Source organism: Panthera uncia, chromosome B1, assembly GCF_023721935.1.
Source record: "Panthera uncia isolate 11264 chromosome B1, Puncia_PCG_1.0, whole genome shotgun sequence".
Taxonomy (NCBI): domain Eukaryota; kingdom Metazoa; phylum Chordata; class Mammalia; order Carnivora; family Felidae; genus Panthera; species Panthera uncia.
The window spans coordinates 53972332-53996130 of record NC_064811.1 but is presented as its reverse complement, the minus strand read 5'-3'; the positions used below and the strand labels follow the sequence as shown (position 1 = coordinate 53996130).

The following is a 23799-nucleotide window of genomic DNA, read 5'->3' as shown; positions in this document are numbered from 1 at the left end:
TATATATATATGTGTATATATATATATATATATATATATATATAGTTGTAAGTATTATCGTAGTGTAACTAATTAAACCTAGTCTGTTGAGCAGAGCAAAAAATTGCAGGTCAAAATACTTCCTTTAGAATACCTTTCAAATGCTCCATTTTAGGGAAAGGGCCTGAGGTATTGACAAAGCCATTATATCAGTCAGCTACTTTCATAGTTATGTGCATAAAAACTACCCAAAACTCAGTGGTTTATAGCAACATGTATTTATTTCTTTATCCTCCATCTGCATGTCATTTGGAGTTCAGCTGTTCTAGGCTGACCTTGAACTGTAGAGCCTGGGTTTTTCTCCATATGCCTCTCTTCTGGGACCAGGAGGCTACCGAGGACATGTTGTCATACCAATAAAAGAAGTGTAAAGGGGCAAGTCCAACTATCCAAGCACACTTCAATCTTCCATTCATGTTACTTCTATTTATATTTCATTAGTCAAAGCAAGTCACATGGTCAAGACCACAGTTGAGCAGGAAGGTATACTCTGCTCTTATGAAGGCCATGGGCAAAGGATGATATATAAGCTGATGATATATAATCAGTATATAATCTGATGGCAGAAGTAAAATATGTGGATCAACATTCAGTCTGCTTTAGTTAAGGTTAACTTTAGTTAACAACAATTCTCTCTTTCTCAAAATAAATTTTTTAAAAAAAGAAAAAGGCTGCTTGGGTGACTCAGTCAGTTCTAAGTGTCTGACTCTTGATTTCAGCTTAGGTCATGATCCCATGGTTCATGGTATCAAGCCCCGTATCAAGCTGTCTGCTGGCAGCATGGAGCCTGCTTGAGATTCTTCTCTCTCTCTCTCTCTCTCTCTCTCTCTCATTCTCTCATTCTCTCATTCTCTCATTCTCTCTCTCCCTCCCTCCCTCCCTCCCCTCCTCCCCTTCTCATTCTCTTTCTCTCTCAAAATAAATGAATAAATTTTAAAAACAACAACATTTCCTAGCACCTTAGATGTTTCAAAAGCAACTAGGTTGACCCTGATTTTCTGTGATTAAATTATGATGTTGCCCTTTGGGGAAGAACACTCCTGTGTTTCACCTCTACTCAGTACTTTTCACACTGTGTGACCATATGTGTGTGGGTTTTTCCCCCAAACCAAGCAGTTCTCCAAACTCCTTGGACACCTTCAGTGTCCTACAGTTCAATTCAGTTTTGACACTATCTACCTGGAGAAGATAGCTTCGGATCCCACAAGTTAAGGATTCATTCCCACAAGAGCCCCTCTCTGTCCACTTTCTGACATCAATCACAAATCCAGGTTGTTACCTGTTCCTCTGAGGGCTGGCTATAAATCAGAGGTTTCCATGTCCCTCTCTTAGGGTCCAATTAATTTGTCAGAGTGGCTCACAGAACACAGGAAGACCGTTTACTTATTAGATTACTGGTTTATTATAAAAGCTGTAACAAAGGAACAGTCAGATGGAAGAGATGCATAAGGCAATGAATGGAAAAGGGGGGCTGAGCTTCCATGCCCTTTCCAAGTATGCCATGTTCCTGGCATGAATCTGGAAGCTCTCTGAGCCCATAGTTGAGGTTTTCATGAAGGCTTCATTATGGAAGCATGAATGATTAAATGATTGGCCTTTGGTGATTAAGTCAGTCTCCAGCCCCTCTCTCCCTGGAGGTCTAAGAGATAGGGCTGAAAGTTCTCACTCACAAATCACAAGGTTCGTTCCCCTGGCAATCAGCTCCCATTCTTAGGGGGCCTCAAAGTTATTTCATTAATCTAAACTCAGGTGTGGGTAAAAGAGGCTTGTTATGAATAACAAAAGACATCATTATTTAACCTTTATCACTCTGGAGCTATTTCAGGATCTGGGATAAAACTAAATACATAATGAAAAATGTCTCTATAGCTCTTCTATAGGAAATTTTAAGAGTTTTTAGGAGCTATGTGTCAGGAACCTTGGATAATGACCAAAAGGTATATTTATTATTATTATGTCACACCAATTTGAAAACCAGTGTAAACTTCTGTTCTGGACTAGATAACTTGAAATCCATCTTCTACAAAGATGTGTAATAGAATTCTTACGTAGATTTAGGTAATAGACTTCCTTTTATGTTTTTATTTTTTATTGAGGTATAATTAACACACACACAGTGTTAGGTTAATTTCAGGTATACAGTGTAATGAATGAACAGTTTTGTGCATTACTCAGTATTCACCATGATAAGTGTAGTCGCCATCTATCACCAAGCAATGTATTAAACTATTTTAACTATATTCCCAATGCTGTATTTGTCATCTTTGTGACTTACTTATTTTGTAACTGGAAGTTTGTACCTCTTAATCCTATTTACCTATTTCACTAGTCCCTCTACCATCTCCCCTCTGGCAACCACCATTTTGTTCTCTCTGTTTAGAAGTCTGGTTTTTTTTTTATTTCTTTGTTAATTTGTTTTATATTCCAACTGCAAGTGAAATCATATAGTATTTTTCTTTGACTTCTTTCATTTAGCATAATACTATGTAGGTCCATCCATGTTGTTGCAAATGGCAAGATCTTATTTTGTTTTTATGACTGAGTAATATTCCATCACATGTAAATATTACATCTTCTTTATCCATTTATCTGTTGATGGACACTTGGGTTGCTTCCATATCTTGGTTAATATAAATAATGCTGCAGTAAACAGGAGTTCATATATTTTTTTCAAACTAGCATTTTTGTTTTCTTTGGGTAAATACTCTGTAGTGGAATTATTGGATCATATGGTATTTCTATTTTCAATTTTTGAGGAACCTCCATACTGTTTTTCACAGTGGTTGCACCAATTTGCATTCCCACCATGCATTCCCCTGCCCTGATACAGAGCATCAGCCGTTAGGTGATGACCTGAGCCAAAGTCAGATGCTTAACCAACTGAACCACCCAGGCACCCCGATTCTACCCATTTTTGACAAATATGATGAAATACCTCGTTGTGGTTTTCATTTGCATTTCCCTGATGTTGAGTGATGTTGAACATCTTTTCATGTGTCTGTTGGCTATCTGATGTGTTTGAAAAATGTCTGTTCAGGTCCTCTGCTCGGTTTTTGATCAGATTATTTGGGATTTTGGTGTTGCATTGTATAAATTCTTTACAAACTTTGCATATGAGCACCTTATCAGATACATCATTTGCAAATATCTTCTATTTAGTAGATTGCCTTTTCATTTTGTTGATAGTTACCTTCACTGTGCAAAAACTTTTTATTTTGTTATGGTCTCAATCATTTATTTTTGCTTTTGTTTCCCTTGCCCAAGGTGACATATCTAGAAAAATGTTGCTATGGTAAATATCGGAGAGATTACTGCCTGTGTTCTCTTCCAGGATTTTCATGGTTTCAGGTTTCACATTTAGATCTTTATCCATTTTGAGTTTATTTTTGTGTGTGGTGTAAGAAAGTGGTCCAGTTTGATTCTTTCATATGTAGCTGTCCAGTTTTCCCAGCACCATTTGTGGAAAACTATCTTTTCCCCACTGTACATTCTTGCCTCCTTTGTTGCAGATTAATTGACCATATAAGCATGGGTTTATTTCTGGGATCTCTATTCTGTTTCATTGATCTATGTGTGTCCATACTGTTTTGACTCTACAGCTTTGTAGTATATCTTGAAATCTGGGATTGTGATACCTCAAGCTTTGTTCTTCTTTCTAAAGATTGCGTTAGCTATTTGGGGTCTTTTGTAGTTATATACAAATTTTAGTATTATTTGTTGTAGTTCTGTGAAAAATGCTGTTGGTATTTTGATAGGGATTACATTGAATCTCTAGATTGCTTTGGATAGTATGGACTTTGTAGCAATATTAATTCTTCTAATCCATGAGGATGGAATATCTTTCCATTGGTTGTATTGCGTCTTTAATTTCTTTCATCGGTGTTTCAGAGTTTTGAGAGTAAAGGTATTTTACCTCCTTGGTTAATTTTATTTTTAGGTATTTTATTATTTTTGGTGCAATTGTAAATAGGATTGCTTTCTTAATTTCTCTTTCTGGTACTTTATATTGATGTATAAAACGAGATTTCTGTATATTAATTTTGTAACCTGTAATTTTAATGAATTCATTTATCAGTTCTAGTAGTTTTTTTGGTGGAGTCTTTAAGGTTTTCTGTTTATAGTATCATGTCATCTGCAAATAGACTGCTTTACCTCTTCCTTACCAGTTTGACTGCCTTTTCTTTTTCTTGTATGATAACTGCAGCTAAGACTTCCAGTGCTATTTTGAATAAAAGTGGTAAGAGTGGGCATGCTTGACTTATTCCTGATCTTAAAGGGAGAGCTCTCAGTTTTTCACCATTGAGTAAAAAATATTAGCTGTGGGTTTTTTATATATGGCCTTTGTTATGTTTAGGTATTTTACTTGTTAACCTACTTTGTTCAGAGTTTTCATTCACGAGTGGATATTGTACTTTGTCAGAAGCTTTTTCTTCATCTGTTGAGATTGAGATGATCATATGGTTTTTATTCTTTCTCTTGTTAATTATCATTTATAATTTTGATCGATTTATAGATATTGAACCCCACCCTTGCTTCCCTAGAATAAATCCCAACTGATCATGGTAGAACGGGTTTTTTAAGGTATTGTTGAATTCAGTTTACTAATAATATTTTCTTACAGATTTTTGTATCTGTGTTTCTCAGAGATTTTGGACTATAGTTTTGTCTTTTTATTTGTAGTGTTTTTATCTGGTTTAGAATCAGAGTAATGCTGGCCTTATAGAATGAATTTCAGTTTTCCTTCCTCTTCTATTTTTGGAATAGTTTAAGAATAGGTATTAACTCTTCTTTAAATGTTTGGTAGACTTTGCCTGTGAATCCATCTGGTCCTGGCCTTTGTTTTCTGGGAGTTTTTTGATTGCTGATTTGATTTTTGATAGACTTTTTAAAATTTTTAATGTTTATTTTTGAGAGAGAGACAGAGGGCAAGCAGGGGAGGGGCAGAGAGAGAGGGAGACACAGAATCTAAAGCAAGCTTCAGGCTCTGAGCTGTCAACACAGAGTCCAATGTGAGACTTGAACCCACGAGCTAGGAGTTCATGACCAGAGCTGAAGACGGACACTTAACCGACTGAGCCACCCATGCGCCCCTGATAGACGTCTTTTAAATGAGTAGCTGAGCTCAAAATAAAATGCTCAGAGACCAAAAATAAATAGGTAGCTAAAAGAAGATGAGTGAACTATTTATTTGCTGTGGTCACTTTCACATTGGAGTTGCTGATCTCAGTAACCCCATTTCTTAGGAATTAGTGGTAACACAGAAACCGAAGATCCCAAGTAGGTTTACATGAGATAGAGAAATGGAATTGAGACCTACCCCCTTTTTGTAAAGTTAGAACCTCAGAGAACTACACTCTCAGTGAAAGGTGGATGAGGACAGTCTTTGCACCTCAGAACAAGATTGCCTGTTTTTTCTTGAGCTCTGGATGAAAAAATAATGATCTCCTCTGGGAATTCACAACCATATGCCTATTCTGACCCAGGTTTGGAGATAAACTTTATAATTCTTTGTAATCTAAAATTTCCCAAGCTGGGAATTCAGAACATAAATAGTACTAAGCTACTGTCAATATCCTGGAATGCCAGACAGAAAGAAAACTAAACAACTACAGAGAAATCTATGTTCAACTAAGCCATAGTATATTCCAGTATATGGAGCCTCTTTGAAGATGAGTTCAGAGTACAAAATAGCAAGACAGGCAGTTCAGTGTGATGAAAGGTCAATGGATATAACAAATAATAGAATTAACCTCCAGGAATTTCAGATAATAGAATTATCAGATAGGGACTAAAAAACATAGATGTCCAAATTGAATTTTAAAAGAAGGAATTAAATATACAATATGGAAATAATTAAAAAGAATCAGGCAGATGTGATAAAGAACCAGTCGAATTTTTAGAAACGAAAATATTGTCTTAAAAATTAAAACTCAGTGAATAGATTAAACAGTGGATAGATACAACTAGTGTAAGAATTAGTGAATTGAAAGAGCTGAGATTACTGAGACTACAACCTTTAGAAATTAGAGTAAGTATGAAAGAGAAATTAAAAGAAATACAAGCTTAAGTGAAAAGGTTCAATTCATGAGATTAAATTTCTGAAAGAACATTAGGAAAGGTCAATATTCCAAAAAAATAATGGCTGAGAATTTGTGATGAAACACAAATTAGATTCAGTGTATGCTAAGTCTAAGATGTGATTTTACTGTATTTACAAACTTACTAAGTCAGCCTGTTACTGTTCTTTGGTTGCTGACAGAAAACATGAGATTCCTGAATCAGAGACTTTATTTCTCTGAGTATGGTAAGAAGTGTGAGTATTGTATTTACCTTATTTCCTCTTGCCTTTCCCCAAAACCCACTAGTGTAGTGTAGAGGACTCAGTGGATGCCTGCACATGTAATGGGCTCCTTTTGATAAGAGGAACACTGACCTTGGAAAACCTGTGCTTTTATAGCAAGCAATTAACAGGCTTGTTCTTTGTTCCAGAGGGCAACATTACCTCATTCCTCCAGCTTGCACAAAGCAAATATAATCCTGAGAAATGGCCCAAGAATAGTTAAGATCCTTGGATTCATAGCATACCCAGTTGAGACATGTATAAAAAGTAAGAGACCCATGGAGGAGAAATCAATCTTGCAGGAAGCACACCGTATTCTGAGCTAGGTAAATAAGAATAAATCCACAACTGGATATTTGTAGTGAAAAAAAGTTATCCAATTCATGGAAACTACCAGCAAGGAAAACTCTGGACTGAGAGTCTAGTTCTACTTTTGCCACCTGATAGGTAGATGAATGACCTTAGGAAAGTTTTTTACCTTTATGAGTTTAAGTTACTTATGTTAAAATATGATTATAAAAGCACTCTACTTATCTTACAGGGTGATGATAAAAAGTTAAGCATTGAGAACTATAATTTGCTATTTTAAATAACAGAACTTGGTAGTTTTACTAATGACACTGTCATAAAGCAAAAGTTGTTATATTGTGCATCTGAAGTAAAAGCTCAGCCAACTAGTGTATCTCTTTAAAAATATAATCTTTACTCCTTTAAGCTAGCATTTAATTAATATTCTGAAGACTAGGTTAGTATTCCCATGGCAATAACAGATCAAACAAAATCTCCAGCCATTTAGAGTACAAAAATACCACATATGATATTAAGGTTTGCTTCTTATGTAAATCCTATGATAGTAATTGAATTTAATATGGGCAGGTTTGGGGCGCCTGGGTGGCTCAGTCGGTTAAGCGTCCGACTTCGGCTCAGGTCACGATCTCGCAGTCCGTGAGTTCGAGCCCCGCGTCAGGCTCTGGGCTGATGGCCCAGAGCCTGGAGCCTGCTTCCGATTCTGTGTCTCCCTCTCTCTCTGCCCCTCCCCCGTTCATGCTCTGTTTCTCTGTCTCAAAAATAAATAAACGTTAAAAAAAAAAAAAATTAATATGGGCAGGTTTTCCTCTGTATATGTTATTTTTACTTTTGCTATTCCATGACTCTGAAGGTTTTAACCTTAGAATGGAATACAGTGGGAAAGTATTTTTTTTTACAAGGAAAACAATGTGTTTTTAGCATAATGCAAACTGTGACATGCTTCTGACTTAGAAGTGTATTTTACCAAACTAGTTGTTTATTTTCTAATATTTAATGTCTTATATTCTTCTTAACAGTGTGTAGTATTGACTGAGATCAAACTTCCGTTGCAGAAGAAGATCAATAACTTTTGCCGTTCTCGGTGCCCTCCAATTAAGGTAATAATATTACTTAATAATTACATGTAGTTAAGCAAAGAAAGAACACCTTCACTGTTAAAATTTATAGCTTTTCAGTAGGTTATGTAAGAAGTTCTTATGTACACGAGGACAATCACAGTAATATTTTTCTCTTTAATTTTGGCATTATTCATTTCCTGTTTTTAAAACCAAGATCTAAATTTGGCTTATAGCAAATTGCCAAAACTGAGGAAGAATAAAGATGGGAATGGTAAGGATGGTAAATATTGAATTCATCATCTAACTTTAAATATGGTGTAATGGTGGTTTTCAAGAGGTTCATTGGTTCTTACAACAAATATTCATTGAGCATCTTCTCCCAATACAATTCTAGGCACTAGGAATACATTAGTGAATAGGACATACAAATTTTCCTACTCATGAAAATTACCATCCAGTAAGGAAGATATTTAATTAAAAAGCAAATAAATAACATAGTTTCAAGTCCTATGAAGAAAATAGCTAGGTAAAGAATATAATGTCTGCATGATGTTGGGGTGGGGATCAGTGCTGGTTCTCTTAAATTGAAGGTCAGGGAACTCCTCTGAGGAGATAAAGTTTGAATAGAACCCTGAATAATGGGAGAGAGCCAGCTATGGAAAGAGCATTCAAAGCATGAAGAACATCAAGTGTAGACTTGAAAGTATAAAAAAATTTGCTTGGTGTGTTTACAAACAGCAAGAAGCAAGCAAGACCAGAATGGAATTTGGGTAAAGAGGAGAGAGTAGTATGAGTAAAAGTTACCAGGGGATTATGTTCAGAGAAGTAATTAGAGGGCCAAACTTACATAACTTTGAGGATAGCTGAGTTTTAATCCCATGGGTTTTGACTTGATTTATATATACAGTGTGTGTGTTTGTGTGTGTGTGTGTACATAGGAGAGAGAGAGTACGAGACAACACACCGAAGCAGGGGAGGGGGCAGAGGGAGAGAATCTTAAGCAGACTCCATGCTCAGTACAGAGCCTGACATGGGGCTTAATCTCAACAGCCATGAGATCATGACCTGAGCTGAAATCAAGAGTTGGATGCTTAACCACCTGAGTCACCCAGGCATCCCTGATCTGATTTATATTTTTAAAAGATCACTCTGGATGTGCTGTAGGGAAAATAGTCTAAAGCAGTAGTTTTCAAAGTATGGTCGAAGGATACTGAATAGTCTTGAGATCTTTTCATGGGATCTGCAAAGTCAAACTATTTTCATAATATTACTAAAATGTTATTTGTTTTTTTTTACTCTGATTCTCTTATGGGGTACAGCGGAGTTTCCAGAGTATCTAGATGATATGCAGTAGATATTATAGCTCTGATAGCTAATGAAATGTATGTGTGTATTCTTAAACATTTTAAATGTTTCTCAGTTTTAATTTCTAACACAGCAAATACCAATAGGTATAACCCAGATAAATAGAAGTTCTTTCAGTCCTCAATAATTTTTAAGAATGTGAAGGAATTGGGGTGCCTGGATGGCTCAGTCAGTGTCCAACTCTTGATTTTAGCTCAGGTCATGATCTCACAGTCATGACATTGAACCCCATGTCAGGCTCCACGCTGAATGTGGAGCCTACTTGGGATTCTCTCTTTCCCTCTCTGTCTGCTCCTCCCCTGCATGTGTGCATGTGTGCACACTTTCTCTCAAAATAAATAAATATTTTAAAAAAAGAAGAAGAACATGAAGGAATCACAGAGCCAAACAGAAAGAAAGCCATTGAATTAATAAGAGAGTAGAGGCAACTAGACCAGTTGGAGGATAATGCAGTAATCCAGGTGTGAGATGCTGGTAATTCAAGAGAGGTAGAAATAGAAATTTTGAGAAGTTAATGAATTTGAGATATCTTCTAAAAAAATGGCTTACAACTTATGAATGGATGAATATGAGTTGTGAGGGAAAGAATGATCAAGAATCACTCCTAGATTTTTTCCAGAGTAACTGAGTCATGGTGACATTGGGAAGATCAGTAATAAGTTTAGATCAGAAAAATCATAAATTATCCTGTGCAGCTACATACATACCATTAACTCTAACTCCTTTGTGGGGTTATTTGTTCCTTTGAAAAAAGGAAAAAATTACTTGTTCTTTTGAGATAGGCAGTAAGCCAATTATCATACTCTATTAAATAGTTGTGCTAAAAATTTTTGGATTGTGGTATTTACATAGCATATTTACACTCTGTACATTTGTGCTATGGTTCACAATTTAAACAGATGAATAAGACATAGAATAGTAAAGTTAAAATCCCCGGGCATGGAAGTTTTACAAAATAATTACACTAAGTTATGAACTAAAATCTTTTGTTTATGTGATTGGTATATGTAATCCTATTTGAAAGTTGTTTTGCAGGGAAATTGTCCTCAAATTTGCAGCTTTTAAACTTAAAAATCATAATGATTATATGATTATATATATGATTATATATATGATTATATATATGATTATATGATATATATATGATTATATATATGATTATATGATATATATATGATTATATACATATATGATTATTATATATGATTATTATATATAATATATTAATATATATTAATATAATATATTATATTATATTATATATAATAATCATATATATATGATAATGATATATAATGATATATATAATCATATATATATGATAATGGTAATGATAATATATATATATGATTGTATATATGAATATATATGATTATATGATTTATATATATATGATTATATATATGATTATATATAATATATATCATTTATATATTAAAAAATGCTGTGTGTACCTATTTTAATGGTAAAGGCAATACATGATCCAGTAGGAGGTAGCCTTTTATTAGCTCTTTCATTACTTCATGTAATAGGTGGTATAAATTGTTTTAATGGGCTACATTTTTATATCCAAATATGAATAGACTTTATTTTTGTTTAAAAAAGTATCACTTTAGGGGCTCCTGGGTGGCTCAGTTGGTTAAGCATCTGACTTCGGCTCAGGTCATGAGCTTGGGGTTTGTGAGCTTGAGCCCCACGGTCAGGCTCTGTACTGACGGCTCGGAGCCTGGAGCCTTCTTCAGATTCTGTCTCCTTCTCTCTCTACCCCTCCCCCGTTCGCACTCTGTCTCTCTGACTTTCTCAAAAATAAGTAAACATTAAAAAAAATTTTTTTTAAGTATCACTTTACACAGGATCATAGGTGTTACAGAATAAGAATTCTTTACTGTTAACTCAAAATGAAATTAGACACAAAAACATTTTCTTTAGAGATTCTTAGAATGGAGTATATGTGTTACAAAAATCACTTTTAATAAAGGATTAATGATTGTGGTTAAGAATATGATTTTTGGGGCACCTGGGTGGCCCAATCAGTTAAGCAGCCGACTTCGGCTTAGGTCATGATCTCGAGATTCTTGAATTTGAGCCCAGAGCTTGCTTGAGATCCTCTGTCTCCCTCTTTCTCTGCCCCTTCCCAACCCTCCCCACACCAACAAATAAATAAACATTAAAAAAAAAAAAAAAGAATCTGAGTTTTACCTTCCTTGCTTTGATGCATACTGTCAGTTCCTCAGCTCTTTTTCTATTTGTTGCCTCCATTTTCAACTTTTAGCTCTGTTCTCTTTTCCATTAACTCTACTACTGGTGAATGGATACTTCTTTTTTCTCAAATGAAAAGTAAAAATTCACTGCTCAAACCATTGAACCAAGATACTGGTTTCTTTCTTTCTTTTCTTTTTTTGGCAATATTTGTTTTATTGAAGTGGTGTAGAAATGAACCTGCAATATCTCTCAGGTGTGCCTGCAAAACCTAACTGAAGGTTTTTTATTGTTGTTCAACCAAAGCTTACCAAAGTTTCTAATTCTAAGATAGTGGATTTTATACAATTCCAAAATTTTTAATAGTACTTACTTTTCATCTGAATATAAATATATATACATATTCACTAAGAGAATTTAGAGAATGTAGAAAAGTATGATGAAAAATGTACCTTTAAGCCCATCACCAGAGGTAACAGCTGTTAACATTGTACTGTATATATCCTCTATAATTCTATAAAGACGTGTGTACCTTTTTTATTTTTTTGTCACATTAGTATTATATTTATGTGCAGTTGTCTATTCTGGTTTTTCAATTAGTAATTTTTAATAAAAACAAACTACAGCATGCAAACCTCAAATACTTACAGGTACAATTTACGTAATTTTTTTTTTTTAATTTAAATCCAAGTTAGTTAACATATAGTGTAGTAATGGTTTCAGAAGTAGAATTTAATGAATTATCACTTATATATAACACCCAGTGCTCCTCCCAACAAGTGCCCTCCTTAATGCCAGTCACCCATTTAGCAACCCTTAGTTCTGTATATTTAAGAATCTCTTATGGTTTGCCTCCCTCCCTGTTTTTATTTTTCCTTCCCTTCTGCTATGTTCATGTTTTGTTTCTTAAATTCCACATGAGCGAAATCATATATTTGTCTTTCTCTGACTGACTTATTTCACTTAGCATAGTACTTGCTAGTTCCATCCACATTGTTGCAAATGGCAATATTTTATTCTTTTTGATCACTGAGTAATATTCCATTGTGTATATATCCTACATCGTTTTTATCCATTCATCAATTAATGAACATTTGGACTTTTTTCATAATTTAGCTATTATCAAAAGATACCAGTTTCTTATGTACTTTGTTGGATTTTTAGGGCAAGGAAAGAATTTCTGTTATTTAAAAATCATAGAATGTACAATGATGACGTGCTGCATTTTTTAATTATATAGCACTAGATACCCAGTCTCAAATACCAATATCCTTGATTCTTGAACCACTTCACAGACAAATAATGTATTCTGTTTGTGATTCACTTTATATCCCAAAGGATAATCTTAATTATAAATAAAGTCATGAAGAGGCTTAAAGTACTTGAGGTGGGGTTTTTTTTCTTTATATAAATAGATAAGCTTGAACTTCTTTTCATCATTTCACAGTTTATCAGTGCAGATGTACATGGAATTTGGTCACGGTTGTTTTGTGATTTTGGTGATGAATTTGAAGTTTCAGATGCAACAGGAGAAGAGCCAAAAGAAATTTTCATTTCAAATATAACGCAAGTATGATTATATATATATATTATTGTATATGTATATGAATTTTTTTTTAATGAATACATTAAAATGATTTTTATGTATGTAAGAGTGGGGTAGGGGCAGAGGGAGGGAGACACAGAATCTGAAACAAGCTCCAGGCTCTGAGTTGTCAGCACAGAGCCCGACTCAGGGCTCTAACTTACAAATCGTGAGATCATGACCTGAGCCGAATTTGGATGCTTAACTGACTGAGCCACCCAGGCACCCCGATGTGAATACATTTTTTAAAGGTGACAATAGCAAAATACTGTAATATGCAATATTTTTCATTTGTTTTATAATATTTTAAGGTAATTCATGAGAGAATGTTTTGTTAATTTCTTGATCATATTATATTAAAACTAAATTTAAGTTAGAATATAAGAGTGTCTGAATTCCTTCTAACATTAATAATCAATAGATCAACATTTGCTTGTGATAAATTTTAATTTTGCTCTGTGTCGTGTTCCTATTGGGCATGAAGTGTGATTCAGTGTTTACTAAACTGTGTTTATTGTGTCAGATTGTAGATGTAGTAAGTATGTCTTAAGTCACCTGGCCCAACACAAGACTGTGGGGAGGATACACAGGTCACTATAGACAAAAGCTTTTCTAAAATTTTTTACATTTCTAAAACATTTGGAGGAGGAAAAAAAGTATTAGAATTAATTACCCTTAGATCAAAAAGTCTGAACTTTCACGTTCTCTTCAGGTAAGCTTAAGTTTTTTATTCCCTAAAAGAATTGGAGATATCATTGTGATCCAGTTTTCCTAGTTTTTTAAGTCTGAATCATTACTTTTACTTGCATTCTTTCTAATCAGTTTACATTAAAGATCAAAGAAACCAAATGGATAATAGTATTTGTGTTTCTATATTTATGCTTGATTTTTAAGCCCAGTGTAATGTTGCCTTTTCATCCCTTTTTAAGAGAAATGCATTAAAAAAATCATTCTGTGTCTCTGTGCTTACAGAATGATTTATTATTCAACCTTTAATCTTTGTGCTTGTTTTTATTTTTTTAAAAAAATTTTTTTTTCAACGTTTATTTTATTTTTGGGACAGAGAGAGACAGAGCATGAACGGGGGAGGGACAGAGAGAGAGGGAGACACAGAATCGGAAACAGGCTCCAGGCTCCGAGCCATCAGCCCAGAGCCCGACGCGGGGCTCGAACTCACGGACCGTGAGATCGTGACCTGGCTGAAGTCGGACGCTTAACCGACTGCGCCACCCAGGCACCCCTGTGCTTGTTTTTAGTTTGTCCCTGCGAACATCATACAGTTAGAATAGAATAGGCTCCAGGAAGTAGTTGGAATCTGGTATTGCATTGGTATTTTCTTTTCTTAAATAGTGTAGGCAGTATGAAGGTTATCCACAAAGAATTAGAAAGTACCATAAATGTTCCCATTTAACTTATATGCAAAAGTATTTCTCTTTTTTAATAAAGTCCTTATGAATTTTATTCTTCTTGAGATATTAGTAAACCCACATTATGTTAATTTTATATACATGTTTGTGATCATAATCTTAATTCTTACCCAGATCATTAAGCCACAGGACAATTTTCAGAATCTTCACAGTTAAGAAAGAAAGGATGATAATTCTCTTTAGGTTTTATGTAGATTAAATTATTACCACCTTATTCAACCAGTGTGTTGGATTATATGCATTAATAAGCAAATTTCTGGGCCTTGGGCCTATCTCATCCATCCTCTTTGGTGAGATAGGTCAATTTCTTCCTATTTTTGTCCTGATAAGCTGAGCTACACAATATTTTTTTATCCTTTAACATGTTGGGCAGCAAATTTTAAATTACCAGTTTTCTGGCTTTAAATCTCCATCCTTCTTGGGACACCTGGATGGCTCAGTCAGTTGAGCGTACAACCCTTGATTTTGGCTCAAGTCATGATCTCACAGTCGTGGGATTGTGAGCCCTGTGTCAGGCCCCTCACTGAATGTGGAGACTTCTTGAGATTCTATCTCTCCCTCTGCCCCCTCAGCCACTTGAGCACTAACTTTCTCGCTCTGTGTCTCTCTAAAAATAAAATTTAAAAAAAAATTTAAATCTCTGCCCTTTCTTGCATTTCTTTCATCTTCAAAGTTAGACTTGTCTTTTATGCACAGATTTTTTTATAACATGACTTTAAAACTTATATTTGATAACTTTGAATATTTTTAAGTCCAAAGAATCTGTATCTATGAAATATTTGAACTTCCATGTAGAATCTCCTTCTCCCCCAAACACAGAAATTATATTTTAAACATTCATAATAAAATAGTAAATTGATCATTATTTTGCAATAATTCTTAAAAGGCTTGCTTTTACTAAGGAAGAAAAGGAATGACTTGCCATTTTGATTGTTTTGAGAATTTTATGATAACCTGGTCCATTTTGTGTGAGATTTGAAATTTGTGCAAAAAAGGAATACATGAACTTGTTTTTTTAGTAGAATTCTCTTATTTAGGCTAATCCTGGTATTGTCACCTGCCTTGAAAATCATCCTCACAAACTTGAGACAGGACAGTTTTTAATGTTTCGAGAAATTAATGGAATGACAGGGTTAAATGGATCGACACAACAAATAACTGGTAAGTTCCTGTGTTTTATTAATTCATTTATACTTATTCATTATTCAACACATTAATAGTTTAGACAGTATATTCAGTGTTGAGGACACTTCATCAGCTTAGACAAACATGATCTAAGTCTTGGCCTCAAAACATTCAATCCAAGTGAGGACGTGTTAACATTAAGCAGTGATGTCAAGAGAGCGTAAAGACAGTACAGGCATTTCTGGGAACTCTAAACATGGCAAGGAAATCTACCCGGTTTGGGTACAGCAGCAGTGGGGACAAGTATCTTGATTAAAATTTGAAGATTGCTTTGGCTTAGGAAAATGATGAAAAGAATATTCTATGCAGAGACCAACAGTAAGAGGCAGTTTGTTCAAGAAACTAGAAGATACAATATGGCAGGGCTGGCAGTGGGAGTTGATATGGCAAAAGTCTTAAGACATTTAAGAGGAAATTTGATAATCTCATATTGTAGGTAAGCGAAGAATCCAACATGGGCAACTTATTCACTTAAGGAGTGCAGGTTTTGGAGAGAAGATGATGAGTACAGTTTAGGTTCGTTGAGTAAGGTGGCAATGAAGTATTCAGGTGGAGACATGTTTTTGTTAGTGACTTGGATAAAAAGAATGAGTGGATGTTGTTGCAGGCAAGTTTGTGGGTTTGTTGGCAAAAAGTTGAAGGAATTTGATTTTTATTTATTTTTTTTTGTAGACTAAGATGAGATCGTTGCCCAAAGGAGAGCAAAAGTGCCAAAGTCATAGATTTAAGGAGAGTTAAACATTTTAAAAAATAGATTATCAGGTTTCATTTAGTGCCCATTTGAAGTTGAAGATAGTGAATTTGTAGCAGTGTTAGTCTGCATAATTTGTGATTTTTCTCCAGCCATGTTTAAAAGAGTCAAAGACAATGCTAGACATCCTATAACTCAAAGATGGCATATTTACACTTGTTAGCTAAGAAGATTCAGGTTTATCTTTAGGACATTTGAAAGTCTAATTATGTGATGAGTGTGTAGACTAGCAAATGGATTACCTTTTTTTTTTCTTCTAATGACTACAAAATGGATCCTTAGGAGAGACAAAAATCAGTCCCTATTATGAATTCTTCATAATAACTTTGGATCTATAGTTGGTTAAGCATCTTTGATTACAAAATTACTGGATTTTGTTTCCCAGACTATATCCAGATATGTAAAATACAGGTTACATCATTAATATTAAAGAATTTGTATCTGTTTTTGTAAAAATTAACTAATAATTTAGGATTATCGTTTGTTATTGTTGTTATTGTATTTATCATTTGTTATTTGTTAAATCACTTAGGATTTATCATTCGTTATCTATGCAATGGGGGATTGTGATAGTTCAGAATCTTGAGGCTACATACAAAGTGTTCCATTTGTCTGCCTGTTCATTAACAAGTACCACATTATATTTAGTATTAATTGCATGTAATTAGTATCAACATATTATTAATGCCTTATAAAATATTCTAATATCTAGTAATAAGCATCTCATTATGATTATCCCCCTCTGAGTTTTCTTGGTAATTTTTAAGTCCTTAAGTTCACACTGGAAAAATAATCTATCTAGTTTTCCACACTTCCTCCCACCTCCAAAAAAATTTATAGTGGGATCTTCTAATTTTATAAATTAGGGAATATTACCATCTTTATCATGATAAATCTTCAAGTTTAAATACTTATATCAGCATGTAATGGTTTTCTTATTTTTCTTTTAGTGGTATCACCATTTTCTTTTAGCATTGGTGATACTACAGAACTGGATCCTTATTTACATGGAGGCATAGCTGTCCAAGTTAAGACTCCTAAAACATTTTGCTTTGTAAGTATGTTTTTGTTTTTGTTTTTGTTTTTTTTTTTTTTGCTTAAAATATATTTCTTTGCGGAAGAATGGCAGAAGAGAAAAAAGTAATAATACTCAGTTAACCAAACAGTTAATTTAAGGGCTGACCAGATTTTGATTTTTAATTTGTACCCACTTTGAGGGAAGTGGGATCAATTTAAGGAAATAAACTAATAACAACAAAAAAAATTATAGCTAGAATACCAGTGCATATAAGTATATAAGTTGTTTACCTCAGAGGATCTATACTTTTGTGAATCATCAAAGAGTTCATCATACTTCTTACTCCCTAAGTAAGATAAAAGATGAAGCTAATATATATTTGAAAGATTTAACAAGCACTGAAACAGTATATGTTTTGTTTTATTAGTCAATTATTCCACTTTAAGTGGAATTAAGTGGAATTAAAGATTAAGTCTAGCAAGAAGACAATGGGGAATGGTAGCTCTTTTATATTTCTATTAAATCAAATTAGCCCAACCTTATTTATTTCAGACCTTGGGAGAGATGCATTGCTTTTAGTGCTCTATATTTTTTGTCAAGTAATCACTTGCTTGAAGTAATAGTTTTTGTTTCTGAAGTAATAGTTTTTGTTTCTATTAAGGAACCATTGGAGAGGCAGATAAAACATCCAAAGTGCCTTATTGTGGATTTTGGCAAACCTGAGGTAAATGAACACTTTGTAGGTTTGAGAGAGGCAGCAGAGAGGGCATGGGAATTGGTACCTTTCTGTCAGGTTTTTTTGATAAAGGTTGTATTCATATATCTAGAGTTGACTCCCAAGAATTAAAAACAGGGATTTATATCATGGAAAAATTTTAAGAACAGAAAAACATTTTACTTTTATAATATGTTAGCTTTGATAATTGAAAAACTATTTCAATAATTTTACAAAGTGATCTTACTAAAAGATTTTCTGAACCATATAGAGTTTTATATGATACATGTTTCTTCCTAAAAAACCTTGGAAGCATTTATTCTTTTGTTTTAAATCACTGAATATAATTTTGTAGCAGTGAATGCATTTGTGATAAGGAAAGAATAGTATTAACAGTTTCCAAATTTATAACTTGATAAAGAAGAAGGATTAGGTGATTTTGATCTTATACAAATGTCTTGTTGGTGTTGTTTAGTTGATATTACTCTGACTTTCATAGGAATAACCTACTAAAAACTGGTTACATCACCGGAGATTGAAACTTGGATCTGTTGCTTAAATATAGCTTATGGCCTTGAAGTCAAGTTGTTTAACTTCTCTAAGGCTTAGCTTCCTCATGTGTTAAATACAGATAATAATAGTATTAATCTAATTAATTTATTATAAGAATTAAATAATTTTTAAAGTGTTAGCACAGTGCCTGTCATATATTATGAACTCAATAACTGTTGACCAATTTTTAATGTTCCAAATAGGCACCTTTACAGATTCACACAGCTATGCTTGCCTTGGACCAGTTCCAGGAGAGCTATAGTCGCAAGCCAAATATTGGGTAATGTTCTTCATTTGAAATAACTTTTTTTCCTTATTATAAAAGCAGTATTTGGGAAATTATAATTTAAAACATTTAAACTAAATGTCGTAGTTTAGAAACTAAAGTTTAGTAACTAAAGCCCTTCATAGTTGCAACACTACTAGATACACTGAACTCTATAAACATTTATTATGACCTGGTCTTTTTTCTGGTTGGAGTGGAGAGATCAATTCCTAAAAATGGAATTATGCTCAGTAAGAATTTTTCCATTTTGAAATCTTCAAAAGCTACTTTTTAAACTTTTTAAAATAAAAAATCTGAGAATTATTGAATTATGAATCCACTATGTAACTTTTTACTTTCTGGTCTATTAAGTCAGAAGTACTATTGCAAAAAGTATTTGCCTTGTCTATTTAAAACCATTATCCTATTTATATACTATCCTTAGGTAAATGTGATTTTTTAATTAATGTATTTATGAGTCCATTACCTTCAAGTCAGGGAAGCACTTCATGCTACCTGCTGGCAAAATTCCACTTTTTTTCTTACAGATTTCTTAAATTTTAGTTTTGATATGACTTACTGTTTATGGCAATTAAGAATATTGAAAGTGGGGTGCTTCATGTTGAATCCTAGGTGCCAGCAAGATTCAGAAGAGCTCTTGAAACTAGCAACGTCTATAAGTGAAACCCTAGAAGAGAAGGTGAGTATTCAAAGTTAGGACCATCAAAAAAGGTGTAACATGATAAACATTCTATATATTAATATTCTCTTACCTTTCAGATCCCAGCTTTGCTGCTTATTGACTCTGTGACAGTAGGCAAGTTACTTAAATTTGTTCTGCTTTAGTTTATAAATCTATAAAACAGGGTTATCCTGTCTCTGAGTGTTACTGTGAACAGTAAATGATTTAATTTTGTGAAGTGCTTAGAATCTTAGTATATGGCATATAGTAATTACTATTTTCTGCTCCTGCTATATTTTTAGTATTAGTATTATCTCTTCTGATTTACTTTGTTAACCCACTGAAACTCACTGTATAGCTGTAAGTTTTCCTATAAATCATCTTTTTCCATTATATATTCATATCTCTTAATTGCATTTTGCATATCATGTTTGGACATATCACCTAGAAAACGATTTTTTCATGTCATGGTGCCAGTGCCTGCTGGCCAGTAGTTTCATTTTAGCAGATATCAACGTTAGCGGTGTTTGTGCACTTAGTTGAAAATTTTATAGTTTTTGTTATGGTATAAAAATGAGGGGGAAGTGTAAAGTCTTAACATTAGTGGTTAAGAATAATATGATCTCATATTTTATGTGATTAAAACAAAGGAAATAACAAATGAACTGAAAACAGTGAGTCATTAACCACAAGTTAAAGACCTTTTATGTATGCGTATTTAGTGGTTACAGAAAAGTGTGAAAAGCTAGAAATAGATTGATGAAGTCTGTGATTACAAGGAATGATATGATTAGGGATTTATCAGATTTATTGAGATAAAACTTAGATATAGAAAATTTCACCCTTTTTAGATGTACAGTTATACAAAAATTTATAGACAACTGAGCTGTGCACCATTAAAGTGTATAGTTCTATATCTACCACGATAATCAAGATCTAAAACATTTCCATAAGGCCAGAAAATTTCCTCATGCCTCTTTATAATCATCTCCCTCTCCCCCAGCCAAACCACGGCAACCAGAATATTTTTGCCTTTTTTTTAGAATGTCAGGTAAATGGAATCATGCAATATGTAGCCTTTTGAGTCTAGATTTTTTTTTACTAATTATAATGTATTTGAGTTTAATCCATGTTGCATGTTCATTCCTATTTATTGGTTGAGTAAGTAGTCCATTGTATAAGTGTACCACAGTTTGTTTTTCCCTGTACCAGCTGGACATTTGGGTTTCCAATGTGGGCAATTATGAATAAAGCCCCTACAAACATATGCATACAGATTTTGGTGTGGACATATGTTTTTATTTTTCTTGGGTAAACACCTAGTGGTGTATTACAGAGACAAATGATAGATACAGGTTTAGTTTTATAACAGACTGCCAAATTGTTTTGCAGAGTAGCTATACCATTTTGCATTTCCACCAGAAATGTATGAGATTTTGAATGGCTCTGTATTCTCTCTATAATGGTGTATTATCTATTTGTTTGATTTTAGCCATTTTAAAGTGTGTGCATTGATATCTTGTTTTGGTTTTAATTTCCATTTCATTGATCATTATGAATTTGGTATCTTTTCATTTGCTTATTTGCCACTCATATCTCTTCTTTAACAAACTGTCCTTTTAAATCTTTGTTTTTTAATTAGATAGGTTTTCTCATTGATTGAGTTCTTTATATATTCTGGATATCAATCCTTCATAGGATACATGTTTTGCAAATATTCTCTTCTAGTCCATGGCTCATCTTTTCATTTTATTACAATGTCTTTAAGGAGCAGAAGCTTTTAATTTTGATAAACTTCAGTGTATCATTTTTTTGGTATGTGTTTTATACCTTCTTTTAAATCTAAGGTCACAGCTTCTGTCCTGTGTTTTCTTCCAGAATTTTTACAGTTTTGTGACTTCATTTTTGTATGCCATGCAAAGTATACAAGTGTAGGTCAAGTGTACACAACTGTACATTTTTAATTCATTGGACACAGTTTTATACTTTTGTGAGTTCATTTTTTCATACTTTGCCATGTATAGATCAAGATTAATTTTTTGGTATGTAGAATATCCAGTAATTCTAGCCCATTTATTGAAAAGATAATTCTTTCCTTATTCTATATTCTTGGTATTCTTTGTCAATAACTTATTGACCACATATGTGTAGGGCTGTTTCTGAACTCAATGTTTTATCTTCCATTGGTTGTTTCTGTATTCCATTGTTTTTTGCTAATACCATCCTATCTTGATTATTGTAGCTCTGTGGTAACTCTTGAAATCAAGTTTGGTCTCTAGTATATTTCTCCAAAGGAGCTCAGAATTACGTTTTTTTCTGAGTTCTTACATGTTTTAAATATTTTTGGTAGCCTCCATACTTGAAAGGCAACTTGGCTGAATATAACATTCTAGGCCTTACTTTCTTTAGTGGTATCTTACTGTTGAGAAATAATGATGCCACCTTAATTTTTTACTCTTACAAGTAAGTCTGGCCTTTTTGCCTTGTAGTTTTGTATGTTTTTTTCACCTGTAAAGTGTATAATTTTAACTGATTGTATCTCAGAGTTGATCATTCAGTCCATTTTTCCCATATTATGAGCCCATTTTAATACATAGATTCAGATTTTCTTTTATTTTTTTCCTTTTGCGGGGAGAGGATTGGTGGTGGAATGGGTTCCTTTAGTATTTAGTTGAATTTCTGATTGGAGGTGAGGTTTTTTTGTTTGTTTTCCCACATCTCTCAAGTGTTCTTTAAGGATATAATTCACTCAATCAAATTTCCATTGCCTTATAATTAGTTTGGAGGAGAAATTTTCATTGGCTGGAATGTTTTGATTCTAATTTTCTGTTTACTTCTTACATTACTTTTGTATAGTAAACTGTTTTTTGTCTATTTTGGGGGCAGGATAAGAGTTTTGGGTGCTTTTTCAGATTTGTACTTCTAAAACTCCTTTCCCTTAGGATACTAGAAAGGGGTTTCTTTAATGGTTGGGTTTGTTTGTTTTTGGTGGTTAGGTATTGGTGTCTTGTAGATCTCTTTGATTTCTGCCAAATCATTAATTTTCTCTCTTCTTAATTTAGCCTTCTGCGTCAAAGAATGTCACCCTCTTTCTATTTACATCATTGCCTCCCTCCCACTGAAGTTCTTTCACCATAGCCAGTGCTGAGATCTGCCAGATTACATACGTGTTCAGTACTTTTTGCACTTAGTGCTAGGGCTTCTGTTTTCTCAGGATGATTTTGACTGTGGTTTGTCACTGTTCTCTTTTCATTCTCTTTTCTGTGGTTACACACTTCCTGCTCTCTGTGAAGGCTTATAGCAATGTGACGTCCAGAAGTAGTTTTGTTGGAGTTTGGTACTTATTTTTCTATTTACAGGTAATTTGAAGTTTATAATACTCTGTTTTCTGGTGATACTGAAACCCTGCCACTGGTTTATTTCTCTTCTGTTGGATATGTATCTGTTTTTAGAGATTGTGTAGGCAAATTTAGATTTGAGCTATTTATCCTAGGGCAACCAAAAATTCCCCAGATTTGAGTGTTTGTTTCTTTTTTTTTTTTTTTTAAATATTTATCTTAAAAATTCTTTACTTAATTTGACAATGCAAAAAATGTTCACTACGTTCATAGATTTTAACTGTTCTAAACTTGGTTTCCATAGACTTCTGGATATTATAATACAAGCAAATATCTGGAAACATGTTGAAAATATTTTAAATAAATGCTAGAAACTGTGTACCTTTGTCATATTCTGTATCTATATTATTTTCTTCAGTTAACTTCAGTCCAGTGAATGACATTTTCCATTTTAAATTCCTATTTCATAGTGAATTTAACATTTCCAAATTTGAACTCACAAACATATCTCCCCTTCTTTTTCCAGTAACTCCTCATATTTTCTAGTCTCTATCAAAATTTTTCAGAGTATCTTTGTTCAAAATTCGGAGCTACTCCCACTCATTCGGCCATCTTTGGGTTTTCTCCTCTATATCTGATTAATCATTGTGGCTGTAAAGAAGTTTTTGGAAATATTTCTGATCTTTATGTCTGCCTTCATTGTAGCTTAGGGTCCTCATACCTTACAACTTTTTCATTGAATCAGCCCCAGAACTCCTTACTCAAATTGAAATTATTCATCTCTCTACCACTCTGCTGCTGTATTATCCTACTTCTTTCATCATACGAGTTTTCTTCTCAAAAGCATCCAATGCTCCCTTTATTTTTTCTATCATGTTAAAAGTCAGCCATGGTCTTTGGTGTTCTTCATAGTCTAATCATACTCTAACATATGATCTTATTTTCTTCCTCTCATATAAAACGTGCAAATT

The 23799-nt window shown here is 33.5% G+C and overlaps 1 protein-coding gene across 3 annotated transcripts in view; it reads left to right on the top strand.

The window, feature by feature from the left end:
- UBA6 (ubiquitin like modifier activating enzyme 6) overlaps positions 1-23799 on the top strand; it is a 96905-nt gene that overhangs the window by 39130 nt on the left and 33976 nt on the right. For all 3 annotated transcript variants that reach the window (XM_049630555.1, XM_049630557.1, XM_049630556.1), the window contains 7 exons: positions 7705-7785; positions 12758-12880; positions 15360-15483; positions 17209-17312; positions 17938-18000; positions 18747-18823; positions 19442-19508. In XM_049630555.1, coding sequence (XP_049486512.1) covers positions 7705-7785; positions 12758-12880; positions 15360-15483; positions 17209-17312; positions 17938-18000; positions 18747-18823; positions 19442-19508 — 639 coding nt within the window. The remainder of the gene's footprint in view (positions 1-7704; positions 7786-12757; positions 12881-15359; positions 15484-17208; positions 17313-17937; positions 18001-18746; positions 18824-19441; positions 19509-23799) is intronic.